Raw genomic sequence first — 19,331 nt, 5'->3', positions numbered from 1 at the left:
GAAAGGGGAGGGCCAGGAAAGCTGAGGTCCTATTGGGAACAAACAGTGTATGTGGTTAAAGAACAAGTGAATGAGAACCCCACATGTCACTTCCGGCGCTGACGCGAGTGGCAGCCTCACCAGTAGCTCTGTAGTTTAACTTGTGTTTTTCATCGCTGTTTTTTTTTTTTTTTTTTTTTTTTTAAACTTTTCCTCCTCTTCACTTTTATACTGCACATACTGGGCAGTTCTTATTATATCCGATGGATATTTTATCTCCTGGAAGAAATAACCTTGTTTATTCAAGGGGACAGCTGCTCTCTCTCCGGACAATGGGGAAAAACGGCAGCTTTTGCTTTGTACCAGAGGAGCTGAGACGGCCGTACCGGGGCTGCAGAGCCGGCGCTAAGGTGAAGGCTAGGCAGAAAGCAAAGCGGTGGAGGTACAAGCCATCCATTCCATCCGTTGTCATGGGGAATGTAAACGCACTGACCAACAAGACCGACGAGCTGGCGGCTCTGGTGAAGAACCAGAAAATCTACAGGGAGTGTAGCCTGATGTGCTTCACGGAGACGTGGCTAACCGGCATCACTCCGGATGCTAATGTGGATTTGCCTGGATTCACCACTGTACGAGCGGACAGGGACGCTAAGCTAACCGGCAAACGCAAAGGCGGGGGACTCGCACTGTTCATTAACAACAGATGGTGCAACCCGGGACATGTAACGGTTAAAGTGACGATATGCTGTCGGGACATTGAGCTGCTTGCGGTGAGTCTCAGACCTTACTACATGCCCAGAGGGTTCTCCCACGCCATTGCTGTTTGTGTTTACATTCCTCCGTGGGCAGACGCAGAGGTGGCATGTGACGTCATCCACTCTAACATCGCGACGCTGCAAACACAGCACCCTGAGGCTTTCATTGCAGTCTCTGGTGATTTCAATCATGTCAGCTTGGACTCTACTCTCCCAACATTTCATCAGTTTGTTAACTGTCCGACCAGGAAAAACAAGACAATTGACCTCCTTTATGCCAATGTGAAGGATGCATACTGTTCCTTTCCTCTTCCTCCACTGGGGAAATCAGACCATAATCTTGTCCTTCTCCAGCCCCTATACAAACCACGGGTACTCAGGGAACCCACAACTACACGCTCCTTCAGGAAATGGTCTCCAGAGGCAGTGGATGCTCTGAGGGACTGCTTTGAGTGTACTGACTGGAGTGTGCTACAAGAACCACACAGCGAGGACATTGAGGGGGTCACACACTGCACCACGGACTACCTGAACTTCTGCATGGACATTGCTGTTCCCACCAAAACTGTGCGCTGCTTCCCTAACAACAAGCCCTGGATTACCAGCGATGTCAAAAACCTCCTCAACAAGAAAAAGAGGGCGTTTAAAGACAGAGACCGGGCAGAGCTGAAGCGCGTACAGGGAGAACTCAAGGTCCGACTGAGAGAAGCAAAGGAGTCCTACAGCAGGAAGCTGGAGCAGAAGTTGGGCAACAACAGCATGAGGGAGGTCTGGGATGGCATGAAAACCATCACAGGCTGCAACAAAAAGACCACCAGCTCAGCAGAGGGGGATGGGGTGAGAGCAAACCAGTTCAACCACTTCTACAACAGGTTTGACTCTCCTCCTCCTCCGCTAGATGCAAAGGCTTTCCCCCCACACACACACCCCACTTACTGCTCTTGGCACCCACTTTCACACCTCTTCAACACCATCAGCTGCATCCTCAGTAGACAATGCCCCCACTCCCCCCACCATCACTGCAGAGCAGGTCAGTAGAGAGCTGAGGAGACTCCGCCCCACGAAGGCAGCAGGGCCAGACAGGGTGTGTCCAAGAATGCTCAAGTCCTGCGCTGCTGAACTGGGGGAGCCTCTTCAGCATGTCTTCAACCTGAGCCTGCGACTGGGGAGGGTCCCTCTACTATGGAAAACTTCCTGCCTCATCCCAGTTCCAAAGAAGGCACACCCCAGTGTGCTGAATGACTACAGACCAGTTGCCCTGACTTCACACATTATGAAGAACCTGGAACGGCTCCTGCTGCACCACATCAGACCCCAGGTTCGCCAGGCACTCGACCCACTCCAGTTCGCTTACCAGGAGGAGGTCGGGGTGGACGACGCCATCCTGTATCTGCTACACAGGGCTTACTCTCATCTGGACACAGGGAGTGGCGCTGTAAGGATCCTGTTTTTTGATTTTTCGAGCGCCTTCAACACGATCCAGCCCCCTCTACTGAGAGACAAGCTGGCAGATATGGGGGTGGAATCACACCTGGTGACCTGGATTACGGACTACCTCACAGGGAGACCTCAGTACGTCAGGCTGAGGGACTGCTCCTCTGACACGGTGGTCTGCAGCACTGGCGCACCACAAGGGACTGTTCTTTCCCCTGTCCTGTTCACTCTGTACACATCAGACTTTAAGTACAACTCTGAGTCGTGCCATGTGCAGAAGTACTCTGACGACACTGCAATCGTGGGATGTATCAGGGATGGACAGGAGGGGGAGTACAGGAGCCTGGTGGAGGACTTTGTGACATGGTGCAGGGCAAACCATCTGCAGATCAACACTACCAAGACCAAGGAGATGGTGGTGGATTTCCGGAGGTCCAGGCCGCCTATGCAACAGATCTCCATTGAGGGGTCTGATGTGGAGGTGGTTGGGACCTACAGATACCTCGGGCTGCAGCTAGACAACAAACTGGACTGGTCTTTCAACACTGAGACCCTCCTCAAGAAGGCTCAGAGCAGGCTCTACTTCTTGAGGAGGCTGGGGTTCTTCAAAATCTGCCGGAAACTCCTACTGATGTTCTACCAGTCTGTTGTGGCAAGTGTCCTCTTCTATGCTGTGGTGTGCTGGGGAGGCAGCATCAAGAAGAGGGACGCCTCTCGGCTGGACAGGCTGGTAAGAAAAGCTGGCTCTGTGGTCGGCACAGAGCTGGACTCGATCACATCAGTGGCAGAGAGAAGGACTCTCAGCAAACTGCTCTGCATTGTGGACAATGCCCACCACCCTCTGCACGGCATCATCATCAGGCAGAGGAGTGTCTTCAGTGACAGGCTGCTGTCCCTGTCCTGCTCCACTGACAGGCTGAGGAAGTCGTTTGTCCCGCAGGCCATACGACTCTTCAATTCCTCCTCACACAGATAAACACTGTTTGCACTGTTGCACTGTTCATACTGGTATTGCACTGTTTTTATTGTTTATTGTTGTTTTATATCTTGCGTTTTTGCATATTCTGCATCTCTCTTTTTCTCTGTATATATTGCTTATATATTTATTGGTCTATATTCTATTCTGTATGTTTATTATGCTGCTGGTTACTTAAATTTCCCTCGGGATCAATAAAGTACCTATCTATCTATCTATCTATTTACAAAGTGTGTCCCGAGACAGGTGGCAATAAAACACGGACACTCCACAGAAACCTTCTCCACCTTGTAAATGACTTACCTGTGAGCATGCCTGAACAGTTCAAGAACAAAACACCGACCAAAGAAAGACAAAAGAAAGAGAGTCAAAGAGGAAAGCATGGACAGGGAGAACCAGCTCAAAGCAGTGATTCACCTGACTCCGATGATGACGTTCCCAGAGCACAATACTGGTTAAGAGTGGCCAGGCCAGGTCTGTCACAAAGTCCACATGCCACGCTTCCCTATGCGCCCCAGAGAGGCACTGTGACTTCTCCATCCTCACGTGAGTCAGCACCGTTGATCCCACCAGCAGCAGGAGCAGAACTGCAGCGGAGGATCACACTAGAGGAACATGCATTGATGGAACGAGAACAATCCAGTGAACAGGAACTTGAACAAATGTGTGACAATGACTATGAACAAATGGCAGGAAATGACCAAAAACAAGACACTGAACATCCACATGGTCCAGTCAGAAATGATCCAGAGACTGGCAGACTTACCTCTGTGTCAATCATCCAGGCAGCCAGCATGAGACAGGAGACCCCCAAAGACATTGACATATGAATCTCTTGGCCAGCCATCCTACCAGCCTCAGGGGTCTGTGAACACTGTTGGACTTTGTGGGACACAAACACTGCCACCATGGGGAATGCCCTCTGTCCCCATGGCACACTACACACCCTATCATGCACTATATCCGCCCCTGCCCTACCCTGTTATGATGCCATACACTGTCCCTCCCTTTGCATACTAACACGCACACATGCACACACTCATATATACATAAATGTTTACACAAAGGAGAAAACCTCAGGACTGTATAATATTGGTTGTGATTTAAAGAAAAGAGTGAAATTTAGATTTTTATTTTAATGCCGGGAGTCATTTTCTTTTCTGGGGAGTGTGTGACCCACACAGAATGTGTTCACATTGCTTTGAAAATGTATTTTTTTTGTAATATAATGCTGTTTAAGGGGAGTATCAAAAGTCAAAAGTAGAAGTTAATGTCATGTTATGACACAAAGGGGCCACTAGGTGGCAGTAGTAGAATGTAGAGTGGCCGGGAGCGTCTCTTTCTCGGTGGAGCGGAGGCTCCTCATTTATACGAGAGCTGCCATGGTGAAAGCAACAACTTCTGCTCCTCATTTCTTCTGTTATATACAGGTTGGTCCAATGTTAAACAAGTCATAACAAGTAACAAACATGATTATTAGTGTGATTAACATGATTAGAATGTCGTAAAATACGGTTCGTAGCCTTAGCGTGTGTAGATTGTGGAAACCGTCTCAGTTTGTTTATCTGCGCTAGCATCGGAGGGCTAATGGCTGCTGCCCAGTGTAGTGCTAAATGTGTACTCCCGCTGTATGAGATATCCCGCGCACAGGTTATTCTTCTCTTCTGTGTGTTTAAATTGTTATGTATGTTGCATTTCCGGTGTTTCAGAGTGTACTGTGTTGAGTTGAACTGTTGTTTACTACTGTGTGTATTAGCTCTCAGGAAGTTAAATGGGTGCCTCATTGATTGAGATGTTGTGAACATTGTGAAATGAATGACAGAGTAATGTCAGTAATGGGAAAGGGTTTGTGTTCCTGGTTAAACATGCTTTAATACTGTATGCTATATTTACAGGGTTTAATACTGTATGCTATATGTGTACTTGAAGCATTTTGGTGAAACATTTTGAGTATTTGAAAGCATAATAGAAAGATGGAAATATTGTGTTTATTTTGAATAAATTCATACGAGAGCTGCCATGGTGAAAGCAACAACTTCTGCTCCTCGTTTCTTCTGTTATATACAGTTATATACAGTAATGTGCCTGCTGGCCCCATCACCTGGGACCTGCAACAATAACTAATAGTTTTATCTGACATGGCGGAGGGCCTTTCACTACATTTTAAGACGGTCCTGCCAGACTAAATGGGACTCTTCCAGGTCGGTTGAACGCCAATTTCTTTCAAATTTTTGCGATGTTTGTTTCAATTTGCGGATCTGGGGGTTAAACCATGGAGCTAATTTTCTTTGTTTTATTATTTCTTCTTGAAAGGTGCAACAGAGTCAAGAGCTGATGGCAGTGAGTCAGTAGCATTATCAACGAGACAATCAATTTGAGAATGACTTTAAGTTAGTAGTAGTGTTCTCAGTCACTGTGAGACATGGAAATGAGGTCAGTGTAGAGGAAATCAATTCTTTAAATTTAGCCACTGCACCATCAGACAGACATCTAGAATAGTAACTCTTGCTAAAGGGGTGTGTAATCGAGTAATGAAAAATTGAAAGTCATTAAATAATGGTCAGACAGAGCGGGATTCTCAGGAAAGACTATTAAATCTTCAATTTTGATGCCGTATTCAAGGACAAGATCTAGGGTGTGGTTGTAGCGCTGAGTGGGTCTATGAACACACCGACTGAAGCCAATTGAATCCAAAAGCGTGAAGAAAGCAGAACTAAGGTATCACTATTAATATCCATGTGAATGTTAAAATCCCCTACGATAATAATTTTGTCTGATTTAAGCACTAAACTTGATATAAACTCTGAAAATTTGGGATAAAAATTCAGAGTATGGGACGGGGGCGTGGTAAACTATAACAATTAGAATTGGCTGAAGAGTTTTTCAGGATGGGTGAGAAAGACTAAGGAAAAGGCTTTCAAGTTAACTGTAACTTAGCTTAGTTTAAGGGTGAATTGCTAAGCTTGAATCAAAAATAGCAGTGACTCCCCCTCCTCGGCCTTGGCCCTGTTTATATGACCAGGAGAAGTGGATTCATTTAAGCTAACATACTCATCAGGACACAGCCATGTCTCTGTGAGGCAAAATAAATCAATATGGTTATCCAATATTAAATCAGTGACTAAGAGAGCCTTGGATGATAGGGATCTAATGTTCAAAAGTCCACATTTAATTCTCCTGTTTTGATGCTCTTTGACAGCAAAAAAAGCAAAAAAGTCATATTAAAGACATACTGTACCCTTGACTATCCCCACCTATTTTCAGCCTTAGCCTTTCTTTTAATATTTGGACATTATATCAGGTTTTCCTAAAGCTTCTTGTCTTGTGACTGCTCTGTGATCTTATTGTTTACATTTCACTTAAAAAAAAACCACTTTTAATTGTAGATGAAATCATTTTCATCATCACAGTATTTCAGTTCATTCATGTTTATTGATACTGATCATGTGGCTTGTGACATAACAACTTGCCCCCTCTTCTCATTACTGGACACCACAGTGTTAACACATTCAGCTGATAACCAGCCTCCTCATGAAAATACAAGTGGGGGACATTTTTCCCTTTCCTCTGAGGCAGTTTCACAAATTGAGCATGAAGGAGCAGGTAGAGCTAAAGGACAGATGAAAAAAAAACATGAGAGAAAATTTCAAATACTTTTGTACACCTTTTACACATCCATACCTTTGACAAATCACAAAGTAAAGTGGATGTAATTGTTGGGTTTTCTGTTTCAGTAAGTTACAAAAATGTCACCAGAGGAAAAAACTAATATTGAACGTTAATGCAAACCATGGATTTTTAACATTTGTTTGTCCCATGTATCATATCAATATTTCTAAAGTGATGTAATTCAGATTACATGCATCTGAGCTGAGTTTCCCATGGTTTCTAAAGGGGATGGTAGATGGTGTGACACTGAGGCAAGACGAAATGTGACTCAAACAGCACGATATAGTATCTATGTGGGACTGTTTTCAGAGGCAGATTAATCCACATTTGGTGATCAAGTGAGTACTTGTGTCAGCAGGACAGTGTGTGTGGAACTGAGTCAAACTGAATTGCAGTATGTGTGTTTATGGTAACAAAGGTATACGTCACCCAGGGACAAAGTGAGGCTCATTGATGATGTTTAATGTTGCTCTATGGCTCAGAGGAAACAGGTTTCAGATACATTAGAAAAAACCCTAGTTCTCTAAAATGTGTTATAAAACTCTGAGATGTGTGTGTGTGTTGGGAGAGAACAGAGCTGTGTGTCTTACAGCTGATTAACAACCTGCGGATGGAGTCAGATAAGAGCTGGAGGAATGTCTGGCTGTTTTTCTGTTCCACCTGACTGTGTGTCTCTTTCAGGTTGTGCTATCATCCGTCCTCCCAGAGATGGAGGGATCAGGTACAGAGGTTTGACACAGGAGCAGGTAAGAATGACTGCACCCACACTGTCACCACAGCTGCACACAGACCAATGCAACATCAGCAGGCTGTATCCACCATGCAGGTTAAAGAGACAGCTCAGGTTTATTTTTAAAGTGGCACTGTATGAGTTACTTATCCATAGTTAGTATGTTACCTACAGTGGATATCATTCACACACCCCCAGTTTGGAAAAGCAGGCTGGAGTCTGACACAGAAGCTCAGTAATGTACTGCTTTGGAGGAGTCAGCAACAAAATGTATTTGAAACACCTAAAATCAGTATCAGTTTAAGTGTACGCTATATTGAGAGTATTTTCACTGCTTTGCTTTAATTTCAGTCATTAGGCAGATTTCCATCACAGATTTGCATAAAACTTTGGGGATATTTTTGAAATGTTGATAAAACACAATTTCGAGATGACTGTGTTTCCATTGAGTGATGTTCTGTGACTTCTCCTCTGGTGATAACATTCCAAGAAGCATGGTGATGCATGTTCAAAACATTAGCAGCTTTATTTCTATTGCAGCCACCTCACTAGACAACATTATTTCCAATCTAAGGTCACGTAGGCATGTTATGGAGCCATAATGGAAAGGCAAGCCCCTTATACGTGGGAGCAGCCACGCATGAGGGACTTCTGGGAGGTGAGAGTTCATGATTTCACAGCGGAATTATGGATTCAAAACTTCCGGATGATACGCTAAACTTTTGAAGAGCTATGAGATGCATTAACACCTTTTGTAGCTCCCGTTGCATCATGAGGGAGCCAGTTCCTACTGACAGATGTGTAGCCACAGCATCATGTGAGCTATAAAAACCCAAAAGTGTTTCCATTATACTTTTGCCAAATATGGCATTTTTCACTTGCTTGAAATACCACCTTATGTGAGCATATAAATGTTTTTGCAATAAATTCAAATTTGTTTAGAAATTGATGTGTTTCCAATTTGCGTTATATTGCTCTTTTCAAAGCTCCACTCCACTGGGGAAAACAGTGGTTTAACATCTCTGAACACAGCAGCTGCTGGTGTCAACACTGCCTCCATCAGTTAGTTTGTGTTATCGTGGGGCTTTGGTGTTGAAAAAGGGTAGTTCAGGTTCACCAAAGTCACACAGGAACACTAACTAACTAACTAACTAACTAACTAACTAACAAGCTAACTAATGACCGTGTCATCATAAAAAAGGCTTCAGTTCAAAAATATTTCCATCAGTCTTAAAATTGTGTGTGGTTGAACTGTGGCCTTGAATTGACTTCAGTGTGCACTGATTCTACAGCGTCATACTCACCACACTGCTGATGAAATTATTGCTGTAAAAATGTACAAAATCCTGAATGTATCAAGACAACAGGTACACATGGAGGAGGTGCTGAGTTTTCATTTACAGCAGATTAGAAAACAAGGAGAGATGTTTCTGAAATCTGACAAAATGCACTTGACACAGGAAAAAAATGAATAAAGGCCAGTTTCTCTACAGCTGAGGTAAAAGAAACAGAATTTACAGTAACTCATGTTCATTAGATCAACAAATGTTTGATGGAATGGGACTCACTCTAATCATTTCTAATTCGAGTGTGGGATATTTACATCTGTGTAAGTAAATGTAGTACTGATTAGGGATGGGTGTTGAAATCTGGTTCTATGTAGGACCCGGGTATGTTTTTTTTTTTTTTTTTTTTCCCAAAACCTGAAAATAAATAACATTTGAGCTTAATGATACTGCTGTCAAGTCCTTTGGGTCCGATAACAGAACAATACATTTCGAGCTGAGTCAGATCATTTAAACCCAATCACTGGCCTGCATACACTGACATTTCAATAAAGTTTTTGAATACTATTGAATTGCCAGCAATTTTCTATTTATTAAACCAAGCAAATAAGAAATCTTGTGGTCAGTTGCTTGTGAGGATGGATGAACATGTTAAGAGGTCTAAAATTTGCCACATTTACCAAAGCAAAAGATGAGGAGGAAGAGAAATGCAATACAACTTAATATACAGCACATGTTGCAAAATAATTTCTTGCAAGGGGAGCACAACCTCCATGATGAGCACATCAACACTGTTCATCAAATTTAACCTAAATGCAGAACCTTCAACTGTCTTCAGGTTAAAAGAAACTCCTCCAACTCTGTCAGCTGCAGCATAGACAGTCTTCATCATCATCCTCTCACAGCAGCAGTGGGAAGCACACTCAAACTTTGTAGCAGATCCCCTCAGTGAAAAATAGTAATCCAATGTGGAAATCCTAGTTGACATCAGCAGGATAAGAGCTAACTAGCTAAATAAACTAGGCTGCAAAGGTTTCATTGTGATGTGTTCAAGATTGGCTCAGTAAAATGACTAATGGGCAAAGGTAAATAAGATGTCATCATGATGTGTTCAAATATAACATCAAGAAAAAGAAAATTTTGTTTTGGCAAGAAACTTGAATACAAACAGTTATTTGGGTGAAAAATGTGTTTTCCCGGTGATATCAAATGGATACTAGAGTTTATTATTGTTTATTTTTTATTATAAGGATCTCCATTAGCTGATGCATAGGTGACAAACTAATTTTCCTAGAGGTCCAAGACAATATAACATTACATTACAACAAAAGCCAACGGTAATAAAAATTAATACTAATTGTAGTAGCCTTGCCCTCTAACACTCTGCACTTTACCATCAAAACACATTCTCTGCTTGTACAAACTGACAACATAACCAAATTCGTGTTTCTGCTGATACACTTATTGTGTTTTCTTTTTTTGTGTGTGTGTGTGTTTGTGTGTGTAGATCCGCAGTGTGCAGGTGCTCCCGGTAGACTATGAGATAGAGTACATCTGCAGGGGCAACAGGGTGATTGTGGGACCCAAAGTCAGGAAGTGTTTGCCCAACGGCACCTGGACCGATCTGAGCCAGCGCAGCAGATGCTGTGAGTTTAACCTTAGCTGACTCTCCACTCTGTCATCCATCATACACTCGCTCATCTCCCACCTGAAACACTCTGCCAGATACACACACTCCATCATTCAGTCCTTGATCATCTGTTCTCAGACGGCAAAGATATCCTGAAGATCGTCTGAACTCGCTCTGTCCTTATAGGCCAATGTTTTGTGCATGATGATCCATTCAGTAGAAACAAATCTGTGTTACCAGTTTAAAGGCACAGGAAAAAGAAACTAGCTGACCCTTTGAAAACTGAACTGACAACAGTTTTCTGCTGCATTCAGATTGCTTTCATAAGCAGGATTTAGGATCAACTTTAATTTAATTTATTCTTAAACCATGTTTAAGAAAAATGACAATAAATCTACCTTGTACCTTGTACCTTAAAGCTTTGAAATACAGAGCAAATTGGTTTGATTTCTGTCAAAAACATGAAAAAGGCAATCAACAATTTGGCCTGTAATATCCCTCAAACGCCAAAAAAAAAAAAAAAAATGGTAAAAGGTCACCTTAAAAATTAACTCATAAGACTCATTAGAAAAATTTCACATAACTAATGAAACTACTTACTACTACTTACTTTCCTTTTTTGTGTTTGGGTAATATCATGTAATATTCTTGTAACTTTTTAGTATTTTCTTGCTGATATTTGGGTCATTTTTTAAATTGCACTTAACCTGCTTTCCATGTTTTTGAATGCAATCAAGCCAAGTTGCTTTCTTGTTTGTTAGGTTAATGTTGAACTAAATATGTGGATTTTAGAACAATATGACTTCAGATGCACCTGAAAGGATTTGGGGTGTGCTGTTTTTGACCTGAAGAGTTTTTTTCCTTTTCTTTGTTTTTGAGAAAATTCCATACATAACATCACAGTCTTACTAAAAATAGGCCACTATAAACAAAACATTTACCACATGCACACGCACACACGCACACACACATACAGAGTGATGTGTATTTACTAAAAAAAAAAAAAAAACTATATTCAATTAAAAGAACATTTACTTTCATTAAAATGACTAAAGTAAAGTGAAAATTACCATTTGGAAAAGCCACTTAAGTATAAATATTTTTTTCTTTAAAATGAATTACAATTTTTCTTGGTTGCTTGGAAACAATAAATGAAACTGGGATCTGCTTGATCTTCATCATAACCTTCTCAGCAGAGGTCTTCTCCTGCAAACGTGTTTTTTTTATTGGTTTCACACATTTTTCATCTCTTTTTCAAAACAGTGGCCACAGATCTGATAGACCCAGAACTCTGTTGGAGTAACTGTGATAAATAAAAGGAAATTGTCTATTTACAGTTGATAGAGATTACTTGCATAGTTATGAATCTCTAAAGCGCCTGTGTGAAGCTCCTTTACACAACTCTTCAATCAGCAGTCAGTCCTCAGCATCTATAAAAGCTGCAGCTCTGTGCTGCTGTTTGCCTGCATGGATCAAAGAGGGAAAAGACACACCCAAATGAATAATGAATGTAATAAAATAAATGATATGAACTAACTAGAAAAAACAGTGCAGCACAGTGTGGAGGAGCTGCAGGCTCCTGAAGGCTGAGGGCAAAACCTATACTGGACCTCAGCAAGGCAGGCGATGAAGTGCTGGTCGGGAAGCTTTCCTGAAACTGCTTGTCTTTTGTTGTGCTCTGTGTAGAAGCTGGTGGTTCACCAAAGAAGTTACAATTTGTTTCTGCACAGTTGTGATAGGGGGATACCTTGATGCAACATTACCAGCCAATAGTTGACTTGGCTATGTGATGTCAGTTGACCATGATGCATAATATCATTAATAATTAAATTATGCAATAATGAATAATTTCTTAGAAAAATCCTCTAGTATTAATTTCTTGGGTGACCAGTCTAGGATAATAATTTCAATGTTTGGATACATTTATTTTTCTGCATCTGGCAGAGAGTGCTGTGCATGTTTGCAGCTGACACTTTTCCATCAGGGGACACTGCAGTGCCCACAGCCCGCAGAGTCAAATTATATAAGACAAAGGTGCATGAAAACTGCATAGTAAAACTTAAATGGTGCAGTAAAAATAGGAGGAAGGAGATGGGTGGATGTGGTCCTTATATGTAATATTGACATTTATGCACTTTTATCCTGTGACAGGGAAAAAAAACGTAGATACACGACCCTTCTGAAGCAGGTAAGATGTCCAGTCTAACACTCAGTCCTGTGGATATGCAGCCTTGAAAAATCTGGAAAAACACTCCTTCTCTCAACTACCCTGAATGGCCTCAAGATGTCACTGTTGTTCTTTTAAAATTAACTTCATTCTGCTGTACCAGAAAAACTCAATCCTCCAAGCTCGACCTCAGAAAGGTAGGGGGTGATGAAGCACAGAGTAGGTGAGCAGATCAGCGAACTGAATCCCTGTAGAAGTTACATGATTGTTATGCTAAAAACATATTAACATAATACTGTTAGCCTGAAGGGAGATGGAAACAACCATGAATATAGTAGTGGTGTGAGTATAACACACCCATCACTTAAGGTGAGGAGTGTGAGATTTAGGAGGATTTGGTGGTGTTTAGCAGTGAGGATTGCCAGTTACAACCAGCTGAAACTTCTCCTGGTTATAATTCCTTCAGTGTTCGTTGTTCAAGAGGTTTCTATCAGGAAACAAATTATCCACAGAGGTCTCCTCCTCTCTAAGACAAATGGACCAGCTGATTTAAATGGGTAAAAACACTGACTAAAGTAGTTTTACATCACAAATCAGTGAGACTATATTGATATTGGTTATATCAGTTATAGCATAGTTATCAGCCAAATGAGTTGTTATATATCCGCATATTGGATACTGGCAAAATACCCAATATTGTACATCCCCCCTGCATTCTCAGCTCTGTGTTCAACACACAGATGTGAGATGTATATCCACCTGAAATTGAACTTGAAAATGAAGATATGTAAGATAAATAATGATGCTTTATTTGGGGGTTATTGATATATGTTTTAAAGCAGGTAAATGCAAGTTAATTAATAGTATTCTTGAGGCTATTCTGACACCAACAGGCATGTGCTGCTTCCTCCTCGACAGTCTGAGGGTCATATCTCACAGTGCTTGTGCGAGTTGACTGTCAGGCTACATGTTATGAATCCTGCTTTGTGATACACTGTTTCACTATTTTCCTTTATTTCTTCATGTGTTTAGCCTGTGTTAGGATAGCTCACTTTAAAAACCTCTAAAACTCATTTGATGTCATGACCTGCTGTTATGTGCACTACAGTTTCCTCACTCCATCTTTCTGACTCTGTTGCAATCTGATTGTAAAGTCAAAAGATTTCAAACAACTATGTCAGATTTAGATTTTTATTAAAGTCGCAGTTTGTTGGGTTAGAAAATATTTGCTAAAAAAAGGCCTCCTGTCTTTCTGTTTCAGTGTTGTTGTGTCCTCGGGTGTGGACATCATTGGAAAATGGGCGGGTGTCTTCTTGGCCCTTGGGGCCCCCGGTGGAGGGGACGCTGTTACATTACAGCTGCCTGCCTGGGTTCATCCTCATGGGCCGAAACTCCACACAGTGCAATAAGATGGGCAAGTGGGACACGCCCAAACCTGTGTGTCACTGTGAGTCCCTCTCCTCCCTGTCTGCTCTGCTGCAGCCTGAGCACTGTGGCTGCACACTAACAACTCTACATACAGCAGGGTTTCTGTTTTTTTCTGCAGCTCAAAAAAATGTTCAACATTTAGTAAAAAGGCAAACTGAATAAATGTGTCCTTGTGGCATTTCAAAGAAGCAAATTATATATTTCCTTTGTTTATATTTATGATATTTATAATATTTATAATATTTATTTATTTTGTCAGCGAGCCCTCTCACCTCACTCTAAAACAAAGAGCAGAAGATGTGTGAGATGATGATCAGGACAACACATAATTGGCTTCTGTGTGTTTTTTTTACTGTACAAATCTCAGAACAAATGAAATCTGTTTGTGGCCTCTTTCAGTTGGACTCTCTGCAGGGTTCCCACAGTCATACATTCACCCAAACCTTTATTAAAGACTTCACTTCAGTTTCAGTTTCAAAACACTTGAGGGAGACCCTCATTTTCAATGATGTCGAGCATGAACAAAGACATTAAAAATGATCAACAAGAATACAAATAACAGTTAAAATATAAATAAAATCATACAAAACCCCCAAACAATAGTAGCAATGGAAATAGCTAAAATTAAAAATACATGATAATAAACATGATATGGTGTCCCAAAACATGTCTAACATTATCATAGATACATTGCATTTGAAATTGATTACTTCACTGTGTGACAGTCAATTGGATTTTCGGTATCTATCCCCCAAAAGGGGACCTGGCCTTGATGTTTTGCAAAGTACTCATTTTGACTGGTCTAATCTTTTGGCAAATGATGCTTGTTGGCAGGCTGAATGTGTAGTTTGGAAGTAAAGTAGAAAGTGTCAGCAGTTTGCTTATTAACAAATGCCTGGGAAGTACATGTTTTTTAGTTCTTCCCTCTGTAAATACTTAAAGTCATGGTAATTGGTTAAAATATTATGAAAGAGTTATGGAAAAGTTTTGAAAATGTATTGGTAAAAATTGTGTGGGAACCCTGTCTCATGTTTTCTAAAAAATCTTCACACTTTTCAAGATGAGCTGTCAAAACTCTGTTTTGTTTCTTTTCTGTTCCCACAGATGATCGGCACTACAAAGGTAAGAGCAGTTTCCCTCTTCTCATTCTTCTTTCTTCATTTCATGGGTTTTTCAACTCAGTGCTGATCAGGACTCCCTCTGTGGACACGGTTACAGATTTCATTCAGCATGTGGATCTGTCATATCTAAAGATTTTCATAAAACATCTATGTTTGAATGAAAAAAAAAAACTATAAGAGAAAGATGACACCAGCTATGTTACAGACTCTGTGTCTGAAAAGATCTTGAGATGTTGAGGATGTGATATCTAGTCAGTTGTTCCAGACTTTGCTCCTGACACACTTAAGGATCCTACAGAACCACATCTGTTCATTTTGACTGACTCAATTCAAATCAGTTAAAGGAAGCTGTATTGGGATGACCAAAATCAAGCAGTATTGCCAAAGCACATTTTAACAGCTCTTTTTAACAGGGAACAACACAGAGCAAGAACAACAACTATGTCAACAATATTATCTAATGCAAGCTGAACATATGGATGGACAAAAAAGGTAATGATAATATTACAAATAATAAGATACTAATAGCAATAGTAAAAATGATAATAATAATAGTGGTGATAGTAATAGTAAACTGTTTATGTGTGTGTGTGTGTGTGTGTGTGTGTGTGTGTGTGTGTGTGTGTGTGTGTGTGTGTGAGACTGCAGCTCTCTCTGTGCTCTCCCAGCAGGATAGGTAATGTGTTTATGTGGGTGATGAGGTCACCATTTAGTCTTCCTTGCACTGCTGGCAGCAGCGCTAATCTTTGGGGAGCCATGATGGTTCATTTCAGCCTGTCTCAATGAGTCTGTCTTTTTTTATAATTGGCTGCACGTCTGTTCTATGGTCTGGGATGGATTACTGAATGGGCCCACTGGGCATAGTGTCAGGGCCACCCTGGCCTTCACCTGTAAAATATCACTCAAATGATCATCCAGGAAGAGACTCAAAATGACCACAAAAGGATCAAAACAACGGCAAAGACAAATAAAATGATCAGCAAGACACAAATCCACAAGAATTTTCCTTAAAATTTAGTTATATTTACTTGATTTTGTGAAGTTGTTCAAGTTTAATTCAATTCAAATTCAATCTAAGTTTAACTGACATCAATAAACCAAGTTTACTGCACTTTATATCTTTACTCTGCTGGAGGCAGACTAGCCAATCATATTTGTATTTTCTGATTTACTGTAGTTGCTAACATTTAGAAAGAACACAGTAATCTCACTTGTTACTTTTAAGTTGAAACAACTTAAGAAAATTAAGTACATACAGCTTAATTTCAAGTACATATAATACTTTATATAACAGATTAAGATTTCTGTATATATTTACTTAACTTTTTCAAGGTAATCAGTTTCCAGGATTTTTTCAGTAAGATCAGCTTGTCAGATTTTACAGTGTGACACACATCTGCTGCCCCTACTCTCCTTAACAGCCAATGACAGAATGTAAACTATCTGGAGGGCAAACATTTATATTCAATAATGAAAGGAGACAGATTTCTGCTGAAATAGGCAATCTTGAAATGAACTCTCCGTCGCATTATTTGTTATTATTTCCTTTTTCATTAACATTTGACTCACTCACTATAACCAGAGTCCTGTTGTTGCCTGAAGCTAAGCACAGGCAGCAGTCTGGATTTGAAGTCACAGCTCTAATGTCACAGTCCTGCTCTTTGTATATCCACCATCCACCCAGACCACCTCCCCGTGAATCCATTGCGGTACATGACTGTGTTTTATCAAAAAAAGAAACATCCTTCAATGTATTTCAGACATTGTGTATTCACCACAATATAATAATGAAAACAACCCAGTACTATACACTTGGAATCTGTGGTTGAGTGCTGAAGCCTCATGTTATGCAACTGAACTTCAGATGGTATTTGTCTTGTGGAAGAAGATGTCAAGTTGCATTATGGGAGATGTAGGATGTCCGTGTGTTTGACCCATACTAGGAACTAAAAGTCATATCTTTGCAGCCTCTACTGCTGTAATTTTCTTGTGCATCCAAGGGCTTTATGGATGAGTCACAGTGAATCAGTGGGGTACTGCTTTATTGTTGAAGCTTTTGGCAATCAGCCACAATTTTTCCTTTTTCTGTCTAAATAGCATTTTTGTGTATTGACTGTGACAGGAGATAAAAGTAAAGGAACATTATATGAAGGGCATGGAAGGAACATTGGTTTAAGTTCAAGTTCAAGTTCATCTTGATTATCCCAAGGGAAATTAGATCAACAGCAACCGTCAAGACACAACAAGTACACAAAACATCATCTGATACACAAAAATGTAGAAAATCCACAGTTCAATTTAGACACAGTGTACTTCAACCACTTTAACAGAGTCAGAGGCTGGAACATTTCAGACACTGCATATAAAGTGCATCAAGTCAAATAAAGTGCAATACAGTTATAGAAAATAAAAAAAGATTTAAAAAACAAACCATCTTCTAAATATTGCCAGGAGGTGAGTCATCCTCCAGTGCCAGTACTCCTGTCTCATCTCATGGGGGCAATGTTGTGCTGCTTAGAACATGACAGAGCTCTCTTCCTCCCAGATGAGGAGAAGGCCTGAAAACCTCACAGGTCTTTGTTCAGTCGAGGTCATTAAGCTGCCATTGTGTCTCTGCAGTGCCCTGTAAATAAGCAGGCAGTAAATAGCTGCTGTGGATAATGTATTGTTTTGCAGGCATATTCTAAAATTAGAGGCAGTACTGATAGCCGTAAGACTGGAATTAATAATCCGCATTACAATAAAACCATCACTGTACATCATTGTTTCTCTTTTTTTTGCTTTTACTTTTCTTGTTCTGGTTCAGGATTAGTGTGATGACCTTCATGATATTTTTCCATCAGAGTCAAATAGCTCAGTTAAAAATTGATGTTAATGAATTAACTTTAAAGAGTTTTTGACAGTACAATGTAGTGATTAGCTTACAGCCCATAATTTATTGAATTTTATTTATAAAGCCCATTAACCCTAACCTTTACAAATCACGATTAGGACATCCCTCTGTCCTTAGACCCTTGGCTAAGGAAATACTCCCCCAAAAAAACTTTAATGAGGAAAAAAAGGTTGAAACCTGAGGGAGAGCAGCTGAGGAGGGGTCCCTCTTCCAGGACGGACAGACGTGCAATAGAATTCTTGTTTAAAGAACAGATCAACATAATAAATTTACAGGAATCCACATGAGAAAATAATACATAGAGAAAGGAGAGAGAGAGACAGAGATGCATAGCAACAACAATAATAACAATAATCACTATAACAATAATTATAGAACTAGAAAATGCAATTTCTGAAGAAATTGCGGGTGTGAATGCTCAGCTTACGCTACGCTGCAATGCCTGTGCTGAATAGCTTAAGCTATGCTGAAATGCTTGCTTGAATGACTTGAACGTGAAGTAGTAAGAATATCTAAAAAAACTGAACAGGTTAAATGGCAATGAATGTCATTAAATTTTGAACGATACTAATCTTGTAGATTATGTTTAAGCTTGCTGAAAAACTGACACTACACTGCGTTGCTTACTTGAATTTGTTAGAAGATGGTGAAGTAGTATCAATACCTGAAAAAAGTATGAAGGAGTTTAATTAGCATGAACGTCATTAAAATGTTGAATACTACTCATCATGTAGACCTTTGGAAAGCCTGTTAAAAAAGCTGACATTTGTTAGAAGATGGTGAAGAAATAGGAGTTGAAGTGTGTAAAGATATCTAATTAGGTTGAATGTGGTTGAAATATTGAATAATATCCAGAAAATACACAGAACGGTGTCTTAAATGTGTTGGTTTAGGTTCAAACTGCTTACAGAGCAGCAGGTTGTTTGATTTGATCTGTAGAATGTGTCAGATCCTGTGTGTGCGTGTCTGTGTCACAATGTTGGTGTGTCTAGCAGGCCCCACAGGTTACCGTGGCAACAGTCACTGCTGGGTGAGGTGCTGGATCTGCCTGTTAATGTCAGAGATTTGAGGTGAACAGCCACTCTCAAACAAGTGGCCCTCAGTCGATGACAATACCTCCAAGACACTTCAGACATATACTGTTAGAGAGAAAACAGCCAGAGGAACATAACTGTGTACATTTTGTGTCTGAAAAGTGTAACATGTGAGACTGAGCACAGGTTAAAGAGAGGCATCAACTGCTGACCTGAAGAGATTTCTTGA

General features: G+C 40.7%; 1 protein-coding gene across 1 annotated transcript in view; it reads left to right on the top strand.

The window, feature by feature from the left end:
* The window catches only part of LOC121958210 (gamma-aminobutyric acid type B receptor subunit 1-like), an 87,411-nt gene that overhangs the window by 46,368 nt on the left and 21,712 nt on the right, over positions 1-19,331 (top strand). The window contains exons 3-6 of the mRNA XM_042507080.1: positions 7,495-7,559; positions 10,337-10,475; positions 13,888-14,073; positions 15,159-15,176. Coding sequence (XP_042363014.1) covers positions 7,495-7,559; positions 10,337-10,475; positions 13,888-14,073; positions 15,159-15,176 — 408 coding nt within the window. The remainder of the gene's footprint in view (positions 1-7,494; positions 7,560-10,336; positions 10,476-13,887; positions 14,074-15,158; positions 15,177-19,331) is intronic.

Source organism: Plectropomus leopardus, chromosome 18, assembly GCF_008729295.1.
Source record: "Plectropomus leopardus isolate mb chromosome 18, YSFRI_Pleo_2.0, whole genome shotgun sequence".
Lineage (NCBI taxonomy): Eukaryota > Metazoa > Chordata > Actinopteri > Perciformes > Serranidae > Plectropomus > Plectropomus leopardus.
This window is presented reverse-complemented; position numbering and strand designations above follow the sequence as displayed.